The sequence below is a fragment of the Labrus bergylta genome, chromosome 10 (assembly GCF_963930695.1).
Source record: "Labrus bergylta chromosome 10, fLabBer1.1, whole genome shotgun sequence".
Lineage (NCBI taxonomy): Eukaryota > Metazoa > Chordata > Actinopteri > Labriformes > Labridae > Labrus > Labrus bergylta.
Window position 1 is genome coordinate 2,997,650 of NC_089204.1, and position 17,460 is coordinate 3,015,109.

The following is a 17,460-nucleotide window of genomic DNA, read 5'->3' on the forward strand; positions in this document are numbered from 1 at the left end:
ACACACACACCCTTCAGAAATACGACAAAGAAACACACTTGGCACAGATGCAAGCATATACACATATGATACACACACAAATATACACACACTTCATGTTGCGGTGTGGGAGAGATCCATCAACGGCCCAGCAGGCAGACAGGCTCCATACGGTAGCGCTGTTCTAAGCTGGTCCTCACTGTACGCCTGCCATGTATCAGCTCAATACACACACACACACACACACACACACACACACACACACACACACACACACAGACACACACACACACACACACACAGACACCCCCGTTATACATTTGAAACATTGGATAGAACGGTCCAGTGCAATGCTAAGACATGGAGCAGTAGTTTTTATGATAGAAATCTGTCGGTGTGACTGAAAAATGAAATCAAACTGGATACCTCAGTATGTGTATCTGTTTGTGTGTGTATGTGTTTAAATGACACACATATTTGAAGGCAGTGACAGAGAGAAGAAGCAGAGCCACAGTAAAAGAAGCAAGAAAGCAAACCAAAAAAAAAACTAGGAAGCAGAGGGAGACGAAGAGAGAGCAGAGCTGGTTTTTCAATCAAAATAGTTTCATGCAAACAGTGGACTACACTTTAGGTGCTGAAAGCTACATGTCTTCATACAACCGGTGAATAATGAATAGCACAGGATAAGACGGATAAGTGTGTTTGTGTCGCCCTTAAAGGTCACATATTATCCTCCTTTTTAACAAGTTTAACATAAGTCTCAGAACTCCCCAAAACATGTGGGAAGTTTCTTGTATTTGATCATGTCTATAAACCCCTCTATTTCAGCCCTGCTCAGAACAGGCTGTTTCTGTGTCTGTACCTTTAAATATGTAAATGAGCTGTGTCTGACCACGCCCCTCTTTAAGGACTTGAATGGCTTGGACTTTCTCGCTCCATGCACGATTGTTTATGGTGAGAAGGCAGACTCAGACGGCAGGAAAAAAAACTCCCAGCTGTGGGAGTGCCACCCACCTGAGGGAGGGGTTACTTCCCTTTGTGATGTCATGAAGGGAAAATCTCCAAACGACTTGTTTGAGCACACATTTTCTAAAAAGTGGAGCAGGCAAAAGATGAAGAGGATGGACTTTTCTCACAATTGAGAAGGTTTGTAGACAGACTAGGGAGATATGTTACAGCCAGAAATCCATTGTGAAGTAGATTTTGTATAATGTGACCTTCAAAAGGATAGTTTGTTGGTTCTTTCTTTTTAAATGGAGTTGTATGAGGTACTTCAATAGTAAGTGTACTACGTGCAATAGGTAAAAGTCTTCATGTTATTTGTACAGAGAAGCCGGTGTTCCCTCACTTAGCTATGTATTGCTGCAGATGTGGTTGATGAAAACATGTAATGTATCTCAAAAAAAGTCCTTGATGTCAGACAACATTTAATTGACAGACTGTTGTGTTCTGCATGTTGTACACGTAGTGTTGATAAAAAAAAATAAAAAAAACACTAGCCATCCCTTAAATCATGGAGTCTCAGAGGGCTTCATAACATCAGCTTACATCACACATCCCTGTACACATTAGAGACCCTACGTTAAGGCAAAAAAAAAAAAACAACACTGTATTTTGTCATCTGCATATGACCGATAGTTAAGTGACAGAGTTTGCATGATAAGCTGACACCTTGATGTTACAGTTGAAAGTTTGTGGCCTTAGGTGAGGATTTTTTAAACAAATTAAAAATAAAAGTTAGTCATTTTAATTGGAGATGGAGGATTAGTTTGGTGAAAGGATGTGTGAACATACACATACTGTACCTGTGGTGTCCACGTTAAGGCCAGAGGGATGGGCAGGTCAGCTGAGCATTCAGGAGCCTCTGCAGGATGCTGTGGGTGTATGAGAAAATGGTATAGTTCTTACTAGAATTACTAAATGACAGTCTCTGATAAAACAAGGCACCAATGACCAGTTAGTTCTGTGAATGATAATGCTGAATTTTACAGGGGAGCCATTATAACAAAGGGTAACTCCGTCTGTCCTTGCCGTTTTCTTCTACTGGTTACTTCTTCATGATTTGTGTTGAGCCCGTCTTCTATGAAATAACAATAAACATTAGTGCTTTCATGCAGCCAAACCTCCTTAAGCTCCTTTGTAAGAGGCTCTGGTCAGAATATATGAGCCAGATTTCCTCTCTCTCTCTCTCTCTCTCTCTCTCTGTTCACCTTCACCAACCAGCGACTTTCTGTCCTTTCCCCAAGCTCTTCCTCTCTCCCTCCCCTGTCGTCCAAGCCCCATCCACGAGTCCGTGCCAGTGCTGCCTCCTCCCTGGCTGTGCCTGGTGAGGGATGACCTGGCGCTGAATCTGGCGGAAGCAGCTGGAGGACTTCAAGCTATTTTTACCCAGTGCCAGAGGGGTGAGGAGGGCCAGGTGGGCAGGTGGGCTCAGAGTGGGGTCCACCACCCTCCCTTGTCTCTAGTGGATGTCATCTGCGCCTATAGTAGGCAAGCACCACCTCACACTGCTGCTCTCCCACTACGCCTGGAATATACACAACCGCACTGGGAGATACTGGTGCTCTTGCCAGGATCTACAAACATGTGGTTCATAAACACAGAGAGATGTGCCTTTACTTGAGCCCTACTCACACTGAATTACTATAACCTGAGGACCTCTGATGATTGGTAATAATTGCAGAGGACGTCTGTGATTTTAATCCTGTTTGAATTGAATTTTTTGTGATCAAAAACATTACCAGGGCAAATTACCCACCAGATCGCAGCAAAACCAAGAAGTCCTCTGATAGCAGTAATCCAGTCCGAATCAGCATCTTAGTCATTTGGAGTGATACTTTTTTTTTTTTTTTTTTAAAGGTCTCCAGGGCTTCACAGAATGCCATCCGCAAAACAAAACAGCAAACTAAAATCAGTCAGAAGAACCAGATGTGGAAGAGTGATTTGATGGATGACATGTTTTACAGCATGCCGTAAAGAACATTTTCTGTCTTTCGAGCTCAAATCGTGCTAACAGTGGGGTGTGTGTTCATTAAGGCATTGACGCCTGCAAAGCGAAAGGTGCACTACATGATGGGTGTCATGCAGCGCCTCAATGTTTACAATCAGAAGTAATTGAAATGAATTACAGACTTTGCTTATCCAGTGCACATGTTCCCAAATTACAGGAAGTCACCAAGTTAAACTTATCCCATGAGAAAAGGGCTTTTTACAAGAAATGTGAAGGTTACTTTTAAGAAGTATTTGTAAACATTTTATATCTACAATGACTTTAATGCAATTTCAATCACATCAAAATGACAACTTCACTTGCTGCCAAATATCTATCAAATATCTTTAATGTTCTCCTTCTTACATTCAAGGCTCTGCATCACTTCTGTACCTCTCTGATCTCCTTCATATGTACAGACCTACACGTGATCTTCCTCCTCCATGCTCCTCATTCTCCCTCCTGCCTGCTTAACCCCTATGGGGTCTCCGGCTTTCAGCTGTACAGTCCCCTTGTCTCTGGAACTCCTACAAGCCATCCGTTGACCCTGACTCTCTCTCTACTTTTAAATCCTGGCACAACACAACATTTATCATTGTTTCATGCCCTTTTCTGCTTTTTACTGTGTATTACTTCCGCCTTTTAGCACCCTGATAGTGTGCTGTTATTTTTAAAAAAAAATTCTCGGTGACCTAGAGTGACCTGAAAGTCACCCTTAAATAAACAATTTTACGATGGTAAACATACTTTTTTGTAAGTGTTTTTAATTGCCGGACATCATTGGGCAGCCGATCATTCTAAGCTGGTGAGTAGGAGAACAATATGGTGAGGACAATTTCGTCTTAACTGACAGAAATGATGGCCAAGGCTCAAAATGAGATCCGAGTCATAATGAACTGGAATTACCCTTTAAGGTTAACAAGAAGCAATAACGTCTGATTGGACTGTTATTCTTTATTAACAGTCTTTCTCTAGCCTCGTGCTTTTTTTTTATAATGGGGCTGGGGGGACTCATGGGGATCCTTGAGCCTATTAGAGGGACTTACCAGCGACTCTAATGCTACAATAATTGAATTCACACAAAATTATCACATTCTGAGAATGATGTTCTAGTACACTCAGATGACTGTGGAGTCTGGTCGACATGCATCTACAATTCATACCAAAAAATCAACAATTTTCCGTTCCTGGGATTATAAAACACACTCTGTCACCTCGTGTCTGACAATTTAGAGATCTGTGACATGGAAACTTTCAAACATCCTGATACTCCAAAAAACCTACATTTACCTTTATCTACAGCAGGGAGAGGTTGTACATAGCCCCCTCAACAGCAGCGAGCTCAAACAGACACTATGCAGATGAGTGTGGGTGTATTGGTTTTCTTTATGCATACAGGAAGGTTTTCCATCACGCTGAGGTCTATGTGGAGATGTTTTATCTGTGCTACATCTCAGTCACAGTGGGTTATCATGTCTCTCCACAGCCTCTCCAGTTTGACCTAGATTTGGGGGTGCAGATGTAAATCACTGATTTGCTATCAGCAAATTGAACAACCCATATGCGTTCAGTGGAGTTGGCCTGTTTTGGATTTGGATTGGCTGTAGGTCAACCTCAAATTGTAGAGTTTTCCAGTTGATGGGGGATAATTTTCAGTGTGAAAAGTCCTTTCGGTAAACTCTGTTTCTATGTGTGTGTTTGTGTGTGTTCAGGAGAGAGTGTGTCTTACCTTAGACTTGAGTTTAATAGTGAGGACGTGCTGCCTTCCAGAGGAATCCTCTACCTTCAGTTTCACCGTCCTAAACTCTGTGTCTATAGAGAGCAGCCTGAAGATGGACACACACACACACACACACACACACACACACACACACACACACACACACACACACACACACACACACACACACACACACACACACACACACACACACACACACACACACACACACACACACACACACACACACACACACACACACACACACACACACAACATATAACACGATAAATCAACATCCGTACACAGAGCAGGGAACACTTAACAGTGTAAACTGACAGCAGCCATCATCTGTCATTAATCACAGCAGCAGAGAGCAATATTGAGACATCAACTCTTTAGATTTATAACCCTGGGTACCAACACGGTGACATTGCATCAGTTGACGGCTTCACTTTTATAAACATACGCAATTTGTTACATGCTTTCTTTCTTTAAATTCTAATTTTTTAATGCTCTAATGGAGGAATGTAATCCAATCACACTTAGGCTGAGAGCATTTATTTTTATGCTGAGTCAACACAGAAACATCATGGACATGCTTTCTGGAATAAAACACACTGAATGCATGTTTTGGGACGGATAAAATAAAGATAGAGCAATAAAAAATCCAGGTGAGAGAGAGAGGGGAATGACATGTGAGTTAAGGAACTAGAGGTTGGATTTGAACCTGGGCTGCCCGCTTGGAGGAGGAACCACTAGGCTACCGGCACCCCAAATATCAATATTTTCATTAAATAAATATTTGGGGCTCTAAACAGATTCCTCTGCCAATTACGACTCACTGCGTCACCAATTCATGACTCCTCATGGCAGTGCTAATGACATACATGGGGGTAACATGAACTAAAGATAAACAGCAGGAAATGTCAGACAGCAGGTAAAAAAAGTCAAGAGATGATTTGTGATGAGAGTTGAAACTGCGGTGAATAAATAAAGAATGCAACTTGACCCTTCAAGTAGCATTCTGTATTCTTAAGTCAATCAGATAATGGATGTATCATTGTCTTACAATATAACAATAATTGCAGAGTTACTGTATCAGGATATTATCATAATTATAGGCCATATACAGTATCATGCTTCATACATAGACTGTAAATATTAATGGATGAAGTGAGTGACGTCATCCATCTGTTACTGCAGGGGGCTCAGGAGGCTCATCGGCAGTAGCCGCCAAATGCTGTCTCAGCCTAACCTTCAGTCATCCTAAGCCACATGTACGATGTGTCCTTCGGCAAGACACTTAACCCCAAGTTGCTACCACTGGTTCGCCAGCGGTGTATGAATGTGTATTATTGTAATAAGTTACTTCTGATGGTCACTTCACATAGCAGCCTCTACCATCAGTGTGTGAATGTGTAGGTGTGACTTACGGTGTAAAAAGTGCTTTGAGTAGTCAGAAAACTAGAAAAGTGCTTTATAAGCTCAAGTTCATTTACCAGTTACCATTTTTATGATTCCATGGCAACAAAAACACAAGTCCCAGACATTGTAATTTGGGTAACCAATTGTTTGTTGCTTTCCAAATATGCAGGCAGGCAACTGCTGCACTCTGCAGTTGAAGTTGCAAAAATATGTTGTCAACATTTTGATTCACAATGAATTTGTGTAATTTAGACAGTTCTCTCTCTCTAACTCATGGCAGCTTTGGGTCAAAGATATACAGTAACTGAATATCTGAGGTTGTTTTTAAAGCTTCAGTACTTTTCGATACTATTGATCCTTAAAATAACGGTGATTGTATTGTTTTACAATATGTTGTACTGAAAAATTCTAGATAGCCTTAGTACAAAGCTTGAAAAAAGTAATCCAATCACACGGCCTGGAGAATCATTTAACCAGAGGACAGTATGTTATTAAGGCTGTAGCGGCGTGATCAAGACTATCAGTACATGTGCACAGTCTAACAGTAATACAACTCTGAACAAACTTGCCACTATTTGAGTAAATGAATGTAATGCTCACTCTACAGGGACTTAAGTAGGCAGTCAGTCAGAGCCTACTTAAAATCATCCGTCCCCTGGTGACTTTAGCATTGGTTCACAGTTTCAGGCTTGAGTCAACCTGTAAATCACACCCCCTCCTCCCTCAGCTAATTATAACCTATGAGGCCGAGGACAAAACACTGATCAGGCCAGAGCACACACTCTTAAGACTGCAGTCAGATTTACTGCTGCTCCTGCACACTATGCAGGAGTCGCTCCTTCCTCCCCCTCTCGAGTCCTTCTCTGGTCTACTGAAGACCCGGAGACAAAAGACTGATCTGAGACAAAGGACGTGGATGGTCCTCCTCCAGATTTACAGTACTTTACGACGGGCGCTCTGTGCCGAGGCTGACATGGGCTGTATATCTGCCAAGGATTTATGGAGTCCAGTTAGAAAGGAGGAGTGATGTGAGCGGTGTGCTCAGGAATGACACACACACATTTAGCGAAGTGATGGAATAATGGAGTCCAATGTGCCTGATTCACAAAGGCTCCTGCTCGCTCACACTTATGAAACCAAACATCAGTGAAGGGCAACGCTTCTGAAGTTCATATGTAAACTTACATTTACAATTCATCACAATATCACGATAACGCCAACTTGACTCTGGTTGTCCTTCTTACATGGGAAACTACACATTTAAATTTCTGCAATTTCACCTACACCCATCGCTATTTTTTAAATCATCTTTATATTAAGAGATCCTAAATAAACCTCCCTGTTAAACAAACACTCGTGCACACCCACTTAAATGTATTAATGTCACCAATCAGGACAAAATGATTTCATTCATTAACCATAGGCCAATGGCCTGTGGCAATACAAAGTTATTCTGTGACCACAGTGTATTAAATGACAGTGGCCCCCTATGGCCAGTAAGTGTTATCTTCATAATCCAATCTCATCCAGTGCACCATAGCAGTTCCACCAACATCACAATTTGGGTTGTTCTTTGCTAAGGTTAAGATAGACAAACACCCAAGCTCTTGTACTTCTCCAGAAGTAAATGGTAAATGGACTTGAGCTTGTACAGCGCTTTTCTAGTCTTCTGACTACTCAAAGAGTTTTTACACCACGTCACACCTACACATTCACACACTGATGGTAGAGGCTGCTATGTAGTGAGACCATTAGTATTATAGTATTATCTAATCCCATTCATACACCACCGACGAAGCAGTGGGAGCAATTCAGGGTTAAGTGTCTTGCCCAAGGACACATTGGACATGTTGTTGAACCCTAGACCTTCTGGTTGAGAGACGACGACTCTACCAACTGAGCCACAGCCGCCCCTAGAAGTGAAATAGCTGCAGGAGCAGAACACTGGTACAGCAACTGGATACTACGCATTCTTGAGTAGTTTCTATTTTGTTTACTTTTGGGGCTGCAGAAATCCAATATTACTTTTCTCCACCACCATATTCTGCTAACGACTATACTTTTTATTTACAGATTTTACAAAGTTGTAGAATCTGTACCTGTGTGTCTGGATTTTCAGCATGGGAAGAGGTCTCTTTTCAGCAGTCTGCTTGTGGTCCGAAGTGACCAATCACACAAAGTATCAGCAGGCTTTGGTGTATGCAGGGATATCAGTCCATAAGGAAAGCCAAAGCAGCCAGAACACTACTGTGCTATTGACATACCAGCTCCCATCAGCAGTTTTCTGACAATAAATCACCAGTCTTTATAAACAGACATCAACACACAAGTGAAACAACTGAAGGAAGCCAGAGTGAAGTCTCTGTGTAACTCTTATTTACTGCTGAACGGAGACTCAAGAGAAACAGATGAACAGGCACTACTCCAGAGGATGTAATGGACCAAGACACTACAGCATACGTCTTCAATGTTAACGTCTCACGGCTGACATCCATTTCCAGAGGCATATATCCCCATCAGACAATGGTTGCCAATGGGTTCCCAGATTGTGATAAACCGAACTCTAACCCCTACAATTTGGCTTGACCTGATGCCTTGATACAAAAAGAACAATTCAACAATAAGTTGAACTGAATTTGACCAGACAGAAAAAACAACATTTAACAGTTCAAAAAAGTATTTCATTCTATATAAAGAGCGGACTAGTCAGACCAGTGCTCGACCATTTATCAAAGTTTACCACTTTAGAAAAAAGTATCAAAGTGAAAAAGTATCATCAGTATATCGCCTACACACATCTCCTCTCCTCTGAGCTCTTACACCGATGATAGCAGAGACTAGCTGCCGCTGCTACTTGGCCGTGATGGAAACAGCGTGACAGTCAGACGTCCTACTGGGAAGACTGATGAGAGCATCCCATTTGCAACTCAACAGCCAAGTGAGCCGTTTCCAGACAGAGCACACCACGCACATTTGTGCTTGTGTGTGTTGTGTGTATTTGTGTATAGCTTCTTTTTTTGTGTCGACAAAATGATTAATGAACAGTGATAGCAACACATATGTAGTGCATGTGTGTAGGGCATTAGAAATGAATATCCATGCAATGGTATAAACAGGGTTTGGGTAAAAGGAAGTGGAGGGCGGTGTAAGTTATGTATGTACAGATCATGTGCACAAAGAAGAACATGCACACTTATCTTATAAGACACAAAAACACCTGAATATTAATAAGCCAAGCATGCAGTCGGACTACACTAACCAGGCCACTCTCATTAATTACTACACTTAACTGCATAAATCCTGATACTGTTTGTAATTGTATTTACATCAAATCATTAAAGGAGTCATTAATTAGCTGGCCTACTTACGTAACAAAATGATGGAACAAAAAAAACATGGTGAAAACAACACACACACAAAAAGACTAATTTCACTGAGAAATGACACCAACAAGTTTTAGAGGCTGAGACTACTTCAAGCGGTTTCTTTAGCCCCATATTCAAATGTACAGTTACATCCCTAATCGGAAGTGTTGGTTTTACAGCATAATGGCAAAATACCTCACTGGTGTTTTGGCTAACATTGGTGGTGTATGCAGGTAATCAGACTCCAAATGAACCCAGTTCATTTCCTCACCTGCAGCTGACTCTCCCTACTTGAGATGTTTGCCAGAAAGCCGCCAGCAACCAATACGTTTACTACATTCCACAAGGTCTTATTTCATTTCTAGACTAGTACAGGAATATCTTCAGTCCTACAACAGCAAATAGAATGTAATTCCGTGGGAAAGCCTGTTAACTAGATACTTAGCTGGATAATGTACAAGCCTGAAATGGACTGTATAAATGTATAACTTTGATAACATCGAGGTTACCAACACACACCTCCAACCAGCCTCCCTTTCGTCTGAATATGGTCATTCCAGGCGAGATGGCAATGGGCAAAACATAGAACTCAAGGCTCCAACACCGCAGTCTACAAACTAATGGGTGACATCAATTCTTGGATAAACCAAATGGTGAGAAAACATCTAACCCTTCAGCCCTGGGGCCTGGCTGACCCAACAGAGTCCTGCTGTCAGAGAGCCACGATAACTGTCCTCAGAAGAGCAGCAACACAATGTGACAGAGCGATAACACTGTGAGAAGAAGAGACGACACTCTGTACGTTTCACTGAGAGCCTGTGAACATGAAGTGCCAGCTGTGCCCGTAATGAGCCCCGGAGCTTCCAGGGCCACGTTCTGAGGCCACCGAGTGATGGCGGCTGACCTACTTGACCTCATTTTCCATTAATTAACATGTGGTATGCCATCTTCAGCCAATTAAGATGACCACACTCTCAAATGGAGACACGGGGAGGGAGATGGAGAGTGAGAAAGACTCACTTACCTGGCCCAATCAGCAGACAGAATTACAGCTGAAAACCCCTGGTGGCTATTAGCACGGCCCATACCAATTAAGACGCTAAGCGAATCTCGAGTGCTTTGGAGATTGAGGCCCACTGTGTATAATGCCTTCTAACCGTAACACGACACTGGAAATGATGTTGGTCCCATTTCCAGCATAAAGCATACCTTCACCCCCTCTTCTCCTATTAAAACCTGAGAGTCTTCAATTAGAGCCATTTGCATTTTGCTAATATCATAATTGTAGCCGCGGTCATTAATAGGAAAGTGGAAAATGAGTGTAGTAGTCAAGGCTTAATCCGAGCTGGGGGAGAATAGATATCTCCTACGAACCACCACCGCCCCCCTCCTCCTCCTCCATCTCCTCCTTCTTCTTCTCCTCTCCTGATGAGTGGAGACAACGATATTAGCCAGGCCTGTCACCACGCGTGGGCTGAGAGTTATTAAATGTGACCTGGATTTAACTATAACTCAATAACTAAAAATAAGGAAGTCATTAAGAGCCGTTTGTAAATGTGAAGCTGTGTTGTTGCAGGCTCTCCAATCAGTTAACGCTGCTGGGAGGACTACAAGGAGAGCTCTGTAAAGCTGTTCTAAGCAGAGGAGGTTTGGAGACATTTATACACCTCTCTATGTTAATCCTACCTCTTGGGAGAATGCACCAAAAAAAAGGTCTATATTAATAACTTACAGTAAAAATGTTTGGCCCACAATCTGAGATTTACAGTAAACTACACATTTCCTTTAGGCACTTTTACAGAGGTGAGAGAAAACAACCGAGTGGTTATTTTGGATCTCTATCACGGAGCAAATTACTCCCAGAGTATCATGGGACCATGCAAGTGGGAATGGGAACATTACCATGTTGTACTGGTATATTGAGAGAAAATAATGATTTAATTATCACTTGATTCGTGCTGGAAGCAATTTCAAACAACTGTTTACATGAAGTGGCAATGCCATAAGAAGTAGTGTGGCACTTGTATTTTACTGTGGTACCAATGATTGTAGTTTTATCTGAAGCACATCAAAAGTGATGATGGTACTCCTAAAACTAGAATTACCCCCTCATAGATGTCTGCTTCCACCAACCAGTCAAGATGCAGTTTATACCCGTCACCCTTTGGACCAGAATGACAGGGTTAATTCATTTCCTGTGCAGCAACCATTCAGTGGACTTACAGTAAAAACAAAACTCGCCAAAGCTTCCTGAAATGTTCAGGGTGAGCTTCATGTGTGAAAGCAACCTGCCAGATTTTACACTCCGACTGAGTGAGTCGGTGTGAAAAGAACGCAGCAGGAAATATTCAGGAAAATTCACAGTGAGCGAGATGGAGATGTGGATGATGATTATATCTTGTGACTGTAGTGAACTCGCGTGCATGTAATGAAACTGCTTCATTAGATTTTCTGTTCCCCAGTATGTTCTTCTCTGCTCTTTCATTGGTACCATGACTATGTCAAACTACACATAGCATTGATATAAAGTCAAAAACTGTAATCAATGTCAAACTCTGTTGCTTAGACTTTAGACTTTCAGTTTGCAAAAGTTGCTGCAATTGCAATTGTGATATCAGGACAGAAATTTAGTTAAATCGCTGACTTGTGACCATCTAAATCTGACGAGTTTATCCTTGAGCACAAGTAGATGTTTGTGCCTAATCTAAAGATATTCCTTTCATACATACTTGACACACTTAATGCACAACAATGAAATAGAAATGAGTACCAGATAAGAGCTTTTCCTGGACTTTATGACATCACAGTGAAGTTGACATTAGATATTTTGTGCATAAAATCCCATCATTTTGTCATGGTATACCCAGTTAGACATCTGTTTGAAATTGTGTCATAGTCAAGTTGATAAATTATTTAGGAAAGGCCAAAACATTTTCAAAAACCGGAATCTTAGTCCTTGATCACCAAACTATTATCTGTTCATCCTTGAGTGTGAGTGTGCCTGGGTGGCATATTGTTAATCAGCTGTAATAACAGTCACTCAGAGGCGAGAACAAGCACTTCTAGTGGACATACTTAGATAAACATTAAATATGTAAAAATAGGGTCCAGGTTTAAGAATACCAGCATCTCCCTATATTAATTGCATTAATACTTATTTTGTCATGTTTTGTGTTAACCTATTTCCAGTTGCAATATTGGTGCTCCTAGTGGTCACTTACTTGTCCCACCCAAGGGTCTCCATCTCAGAGATGAGCTGAGAGTAATACTGAGGAGGCGGGATGGAGCGGTACTCAGGACGGTTCTTCAGACACACTTCCTAGCAAACCAGAGAGAAGGCCTTTTTTATTCTAAACCGTACATACTATACACATCACAGCTTCACCACTCTGCACAACATCATTAATACAGCAGAAATAAATCAAGGCCAATAAGTCGCATGCTTTGTTTGCTGGCAAGCACAAAGGCTGCTACACTTTTGATTAATCTAACAAAATATACATGTACATGTGTGCCTCACAATCAAGGCTATTGATAGAGCCTAAAGGTTCCTATTCGTAAGCGACAATGTCACAGTGACCGTGCTAACCACTGTGTCTTTCTCCTCCTTACCAAGACGGTCTTCAGCTCCAGAATGAAACTGACAAGCTCGGCCGACTGCTGCAGCCTCTGTGAGAAGTCAAACAAGAGAGAAAAGACATCCTTGAATGGGGGGATAATGAAGTGACAGTGTCTATTTTTCCTCTAGCCAGCCATTCAAATCAAACACACTGTTTGTGATTAATGGGGGCTGCCACCAGCTTTAATAATTAATGATAGCTTAAAGGCTGTGAAAATAATGAACTTTGCAGCCCGGGGTGAAATATCAATCTCATCCAAATAACCCTGAGGGGCCACATAACAAATAGGGACATTTTCCAGGCGATGTTAATTAAACAGTGAAAAATATTTTTCTCTGCTTGAGAGTGAGGGCCGGCCTGAGTGGTGGCACATAAGTATGAGAGCCTGGCATGATGCAGGAAAACACAAAAGGAGCCAAAATGACGCAACAAAAAATGTTAATCACAGACGAATCAGCCTTAATGCAGTCAGAGCAGGCAGATGACACAACAAAGAAAAAACAGGGCACACTATTCAGCCAAATGCAACCCATGGTTTTTCACTGCATGTAGTTTACCTGCTTCACTATGTGCTCATATCCACGCAACAGGTGTTTTAACTGCCAACAGCAATGCAGCCTATAAGAACAAAGTTATGATTAAATACAGCGACTCATTTAGAAAATAAAGCACATAAATGAGAACGATCTGTTCGTAAAAAGAGTGTGAGGTCTGTCAGAATCAATTGGTCTTAGTGTCATATTAAAAGATGAAGGTGAGGTGTTAACATTATACCTGGCCTGTTTCATCTGACGATCAGGGGGTAGTAAAATTCTCATTCGAAAGTCTTGTTCCTATGAGAAGAAAATCAAGACTGTTAATTACATGACAGACACTGAGCAGCATGTTTAGTACGTTTGCCATTTAATTGTCACAAGTTCTCAAGTTAAACAGCCAAAATGAATTAATTAATAACATGTGACCTGCCAAACTTCATTAACCAAATAATAATATAGGCTACAAGTTGTTAAGTTTGCACATTAGGTTTAACATTGCATTGCTTCACATCTGCACCAACATTATCAACTCTTCAACTCAGCATTATATGAGGGACAAAAAATGACTAAAGTATAAATAAATAAATAAATAAATAAATGAATGTTGGGAGAAATACATACAATAATGTATAAATAAATAAATAATTAAATAAATGCATCAATAAATATATAAATGCTGAAAACAATACATCAATGAATAAATAATAAATACACTTTGTTAATAAAAAAGGCTATTTATATATTTTTTTTACATGTATTTATTAGTGTATTTCTACAGTTATATATGTATCAATGCATACATTTCCACATTAATTGAGTTATTAATTTATTTCCGTATTTTTACATTTACACATCTATTTATTTCTGTGTCCAGGTCGTAAGAGGAAAAGTATTTATGTAAATTTGCTTCTGTCTGTTTTTCAAAATTGACCAATCCTACTTCAGTAATGTTAGGACGGCCCATTTAATTTACATATTTACTTTTCCTTGTACAACATGGACACAGAAATATATAAATAAATATATGAATATATTTATTTATATATTAATTTTTATATGAATTGTTGCATTTATTTATATATATATATATAGATATATATTTATTGATGCATTTATTTAATTATTTATTTATTTATACATTATTGTATGCATTTCTCCCAACATTTATTTATTTATACTTTAGTCATTTTTTGTCCCTCATAGCATTAAACCTAACATATAGTTAATATAAAATCAAACATTACGCTACTTATTTGACTGACAGTGATTGCAGCTCTGGCACAACACAACGTAAAATGTTAAGCACCAGTCAAATAATAAATGACGCCAATAAGAGCATTTTGTAAAGTGTTTAAGGATGACACATGTGCCGAATCTAAATGCTGCATATAAACATTTGTTAAATGTATAAAGACAAATTGTACATAGCATCTCAATGTGTCAAAATCATTGTTGTAATGATTGTAGTTTGGTACCCCCGTTGTTTTTAACACCTCATCGTACCTGCACTGTAATGAATCCATCATAGACTGTTTTCTCCTTGTTTAGGGGTAAAAGCATTGGGTTGTCTTCAGCCATCGAATTATCCATGTTGACATTCATAAATCCAACTTTCAGGCAGATTTCAAACAAGGAAGACGGCTGACTTCCGGACAGGAACTACTGTAGTTAATGGTGACGTTTCAGTATTTCGGAATGAGACATTTCAATAAATGTTGTTTGATAAAACATAAAACACGTAGTCCCTTCGTTTGAGTCGGTGATCATTTTGCAAAGGAGAGTCTGAAGTATTCGCCTCCCGCCATCAAAAGCAAAACAAGCGACGTCATCCAGCTGCGTTCACAGACCTTGAGAAATGTCGGAATTCCAATAAAACACACTCGGTATTTCTTATGGTATTAGAGTAAGTAAACACATTTTATAGCCATATCATTTGGCTGTACGTTCGTCATTTTAGTTAGAGTAATTAAAAGGTCCATTTAGTAGTTATTTTTGACACAGACAGCGCGTAGACGCAGTGAGTGATTTAGAACTCATAGAGAATTATTATATTTACTTGATGCTTTTGAACGTCTCATTAACTGTGAAAGTAATACAGAAAGCGTCACTTCTCTGGCTTGATTTATTTTTTTCTACCAGTCACCTGCTCAGGTTAGTATTGCACGTTGATTTTGAAACGAAAAGTTGTAACATTGAATGAAAGTTGACCGAAAGACGATTAATTACAACATTAATTTAAATGTTCAAATAACATACGCCATAAAGTCTGGTCAGGTAAGCAGTGTGAACTAATGTGTTGTCATTGGCTATATAATTTCAATTAGCCTAAAAAATAATAATCATTTTGCCCGTAACAAATAAGTGTGGAATAAGGCAAATTCCAAATAATCATGTTGCATTTTCTAAGATGTCATACTATAGCCTTTATTACTCTCAACATTTTCTCCCAAACTTACTCTTCTTGTCTCTGAAACAATGCTTGTAGATTCAAGTATGTGTGAAGTTTAAAGCTGGACATAGAAATGTATTACCATGCTTAATGGCATTTTTTTGTATTGATAAAAGAAAGAAAAAAACGATGTTAGACAATTACCTAACATTACAGGAGGATGTAGAGAAGGTAATTATCCTCAGAGAAAGTTCAGAGCAGAGCCAGTGTCCAAAAAAATCATTTGTAAAGGAAATCATCCAGGAATGTTTCATCCACTGCTGATGTCAGGTTGATAAGGAACCAGGATGTTAACTGGTATAGGCCTGCATCATCACATTATAGACCCACTCAGAAGAAGATTTAACCTTGATGTAACTTTGTTAACAAATGAAATGCATAAAAATACTGTATTTTGTTTGTTTTTGCTTTAAACACAGCTATGAAATCCTGTATATTGTCTTATTGCTCTCATTTAGTTACTTAAATTCACGTATATCAAAATTACCATAGAGGCACATATCTGTCAGGTGTTTAGTTCCAGGCGTGTACTTAGTAAATAGTTGTTTTATCAGCACTTCTTCACTGCAAACCCACATCTGCTGTATGGCGAGAGAATGTTTATTAAAATGGTGTTATTGAACTGAAAAAGATAAAATGACAACAAATACTGGTCAGTCCCACTCAAGCGCCATCCTTAGGTCTTGAAAAATGTGGAAGTGCAAAATCCTGCAGTTCGTCGAGCGTCCGCTTGTGGCTGGCTCCAGGAACCCAAGAAGTCACATACACAAAGCAGGCCAAAAAGCCGATTTCAAAGCAGAAATGAACATGTTTACAGCCTGATTAGTTATTGTCATCACTGGCACACACTGTACGGGGGGTGAACGGCTCTGTTTTGATTTTTTAAACGATACGTGTTATCCATAGTTCGGCGTGTAGCTGAAATGATCAACAGGTTGAAGCAATGTAACGGTTCATCAAGAGGCTTAAAACCCTCCTCAGCTCCAGCTCTCAGCCTGTCGTCAGGTTGACTGAAAGTTAGACTGAGACAGGATTTGTTTGCTGCTGCTGATGAGCCTCCGGAGCCCCCTGCAGTAACAGATGGATGACATCACTCAGGCTTCGTACATTAATGTTTACAGTCTATGGTCCCTCTATTAAGACAAAACATTAAGTATTGTTCTTTTTGGTGGCACCCATTGCGATAACTACAGGTAGCTTTTCCTTCCTTTGAGGCGCTGTTTGTCTTTATCTAAAAATCAGACTTTTCGTTTTCTTTCGATTTGCACTTGTTTTCACAGATTCATCATCTGCAGTCATCGAACATGAGCACACTCTCTGGCAGACCAACAATCACTGGTAAGAGTTTTTTTTTTGCTTGACCCCAAGTGAATG

The 17,460-nt window shown here is 40.1% G+C and overlaps 1 protein-coding gene across 1 annotated transcript in view; it reads right to left on the reverse strand.

The window, feature by feature from the left end:
- fancl (FA complementation group L) overlaps window positions 1-15,458 on the reverse strand; it is a 32,485-nt gene extending 17,027 nt beyond the window's left edge. The window contains exons 1-7 of the mRNA XM_020651083.3: window positions 15,141-15,458; window positions 13,876-13,934; window positions 13,659-13,719; window positions 13,094-13,150; window positions 12,703-12,800; window positions 4,698-4,794; window positions 1,785-1,853 (exon numbers count right to left, since the gene is read on the reverse strand). Coding sequence (XP_020506739.1) covers window positions 1,785-1,853; window positions 4,698-4,794; window positions 12,703-12,800; window positions 13,094-13,150; window positions 13,659-13,719; window positions 13,876-13,934; window positions 15,141-15,239 — 540 coding nt within the window. The 5' untranslated portion in view covers window positions 15,240-15,458. The remainder of the gene's footprint in view (window positions 1-1,784; window positions 1,854-4,697; window positions 4,795-12,702; window positions 12,801-13,093; window positions 13,151-13,658; window positions 13,720-13,875; window positions 13,935-15,140) is intronic.
- Between the last annotated feature and the right edge of the window lie 2,002 nt (window positions 15,459-17,460).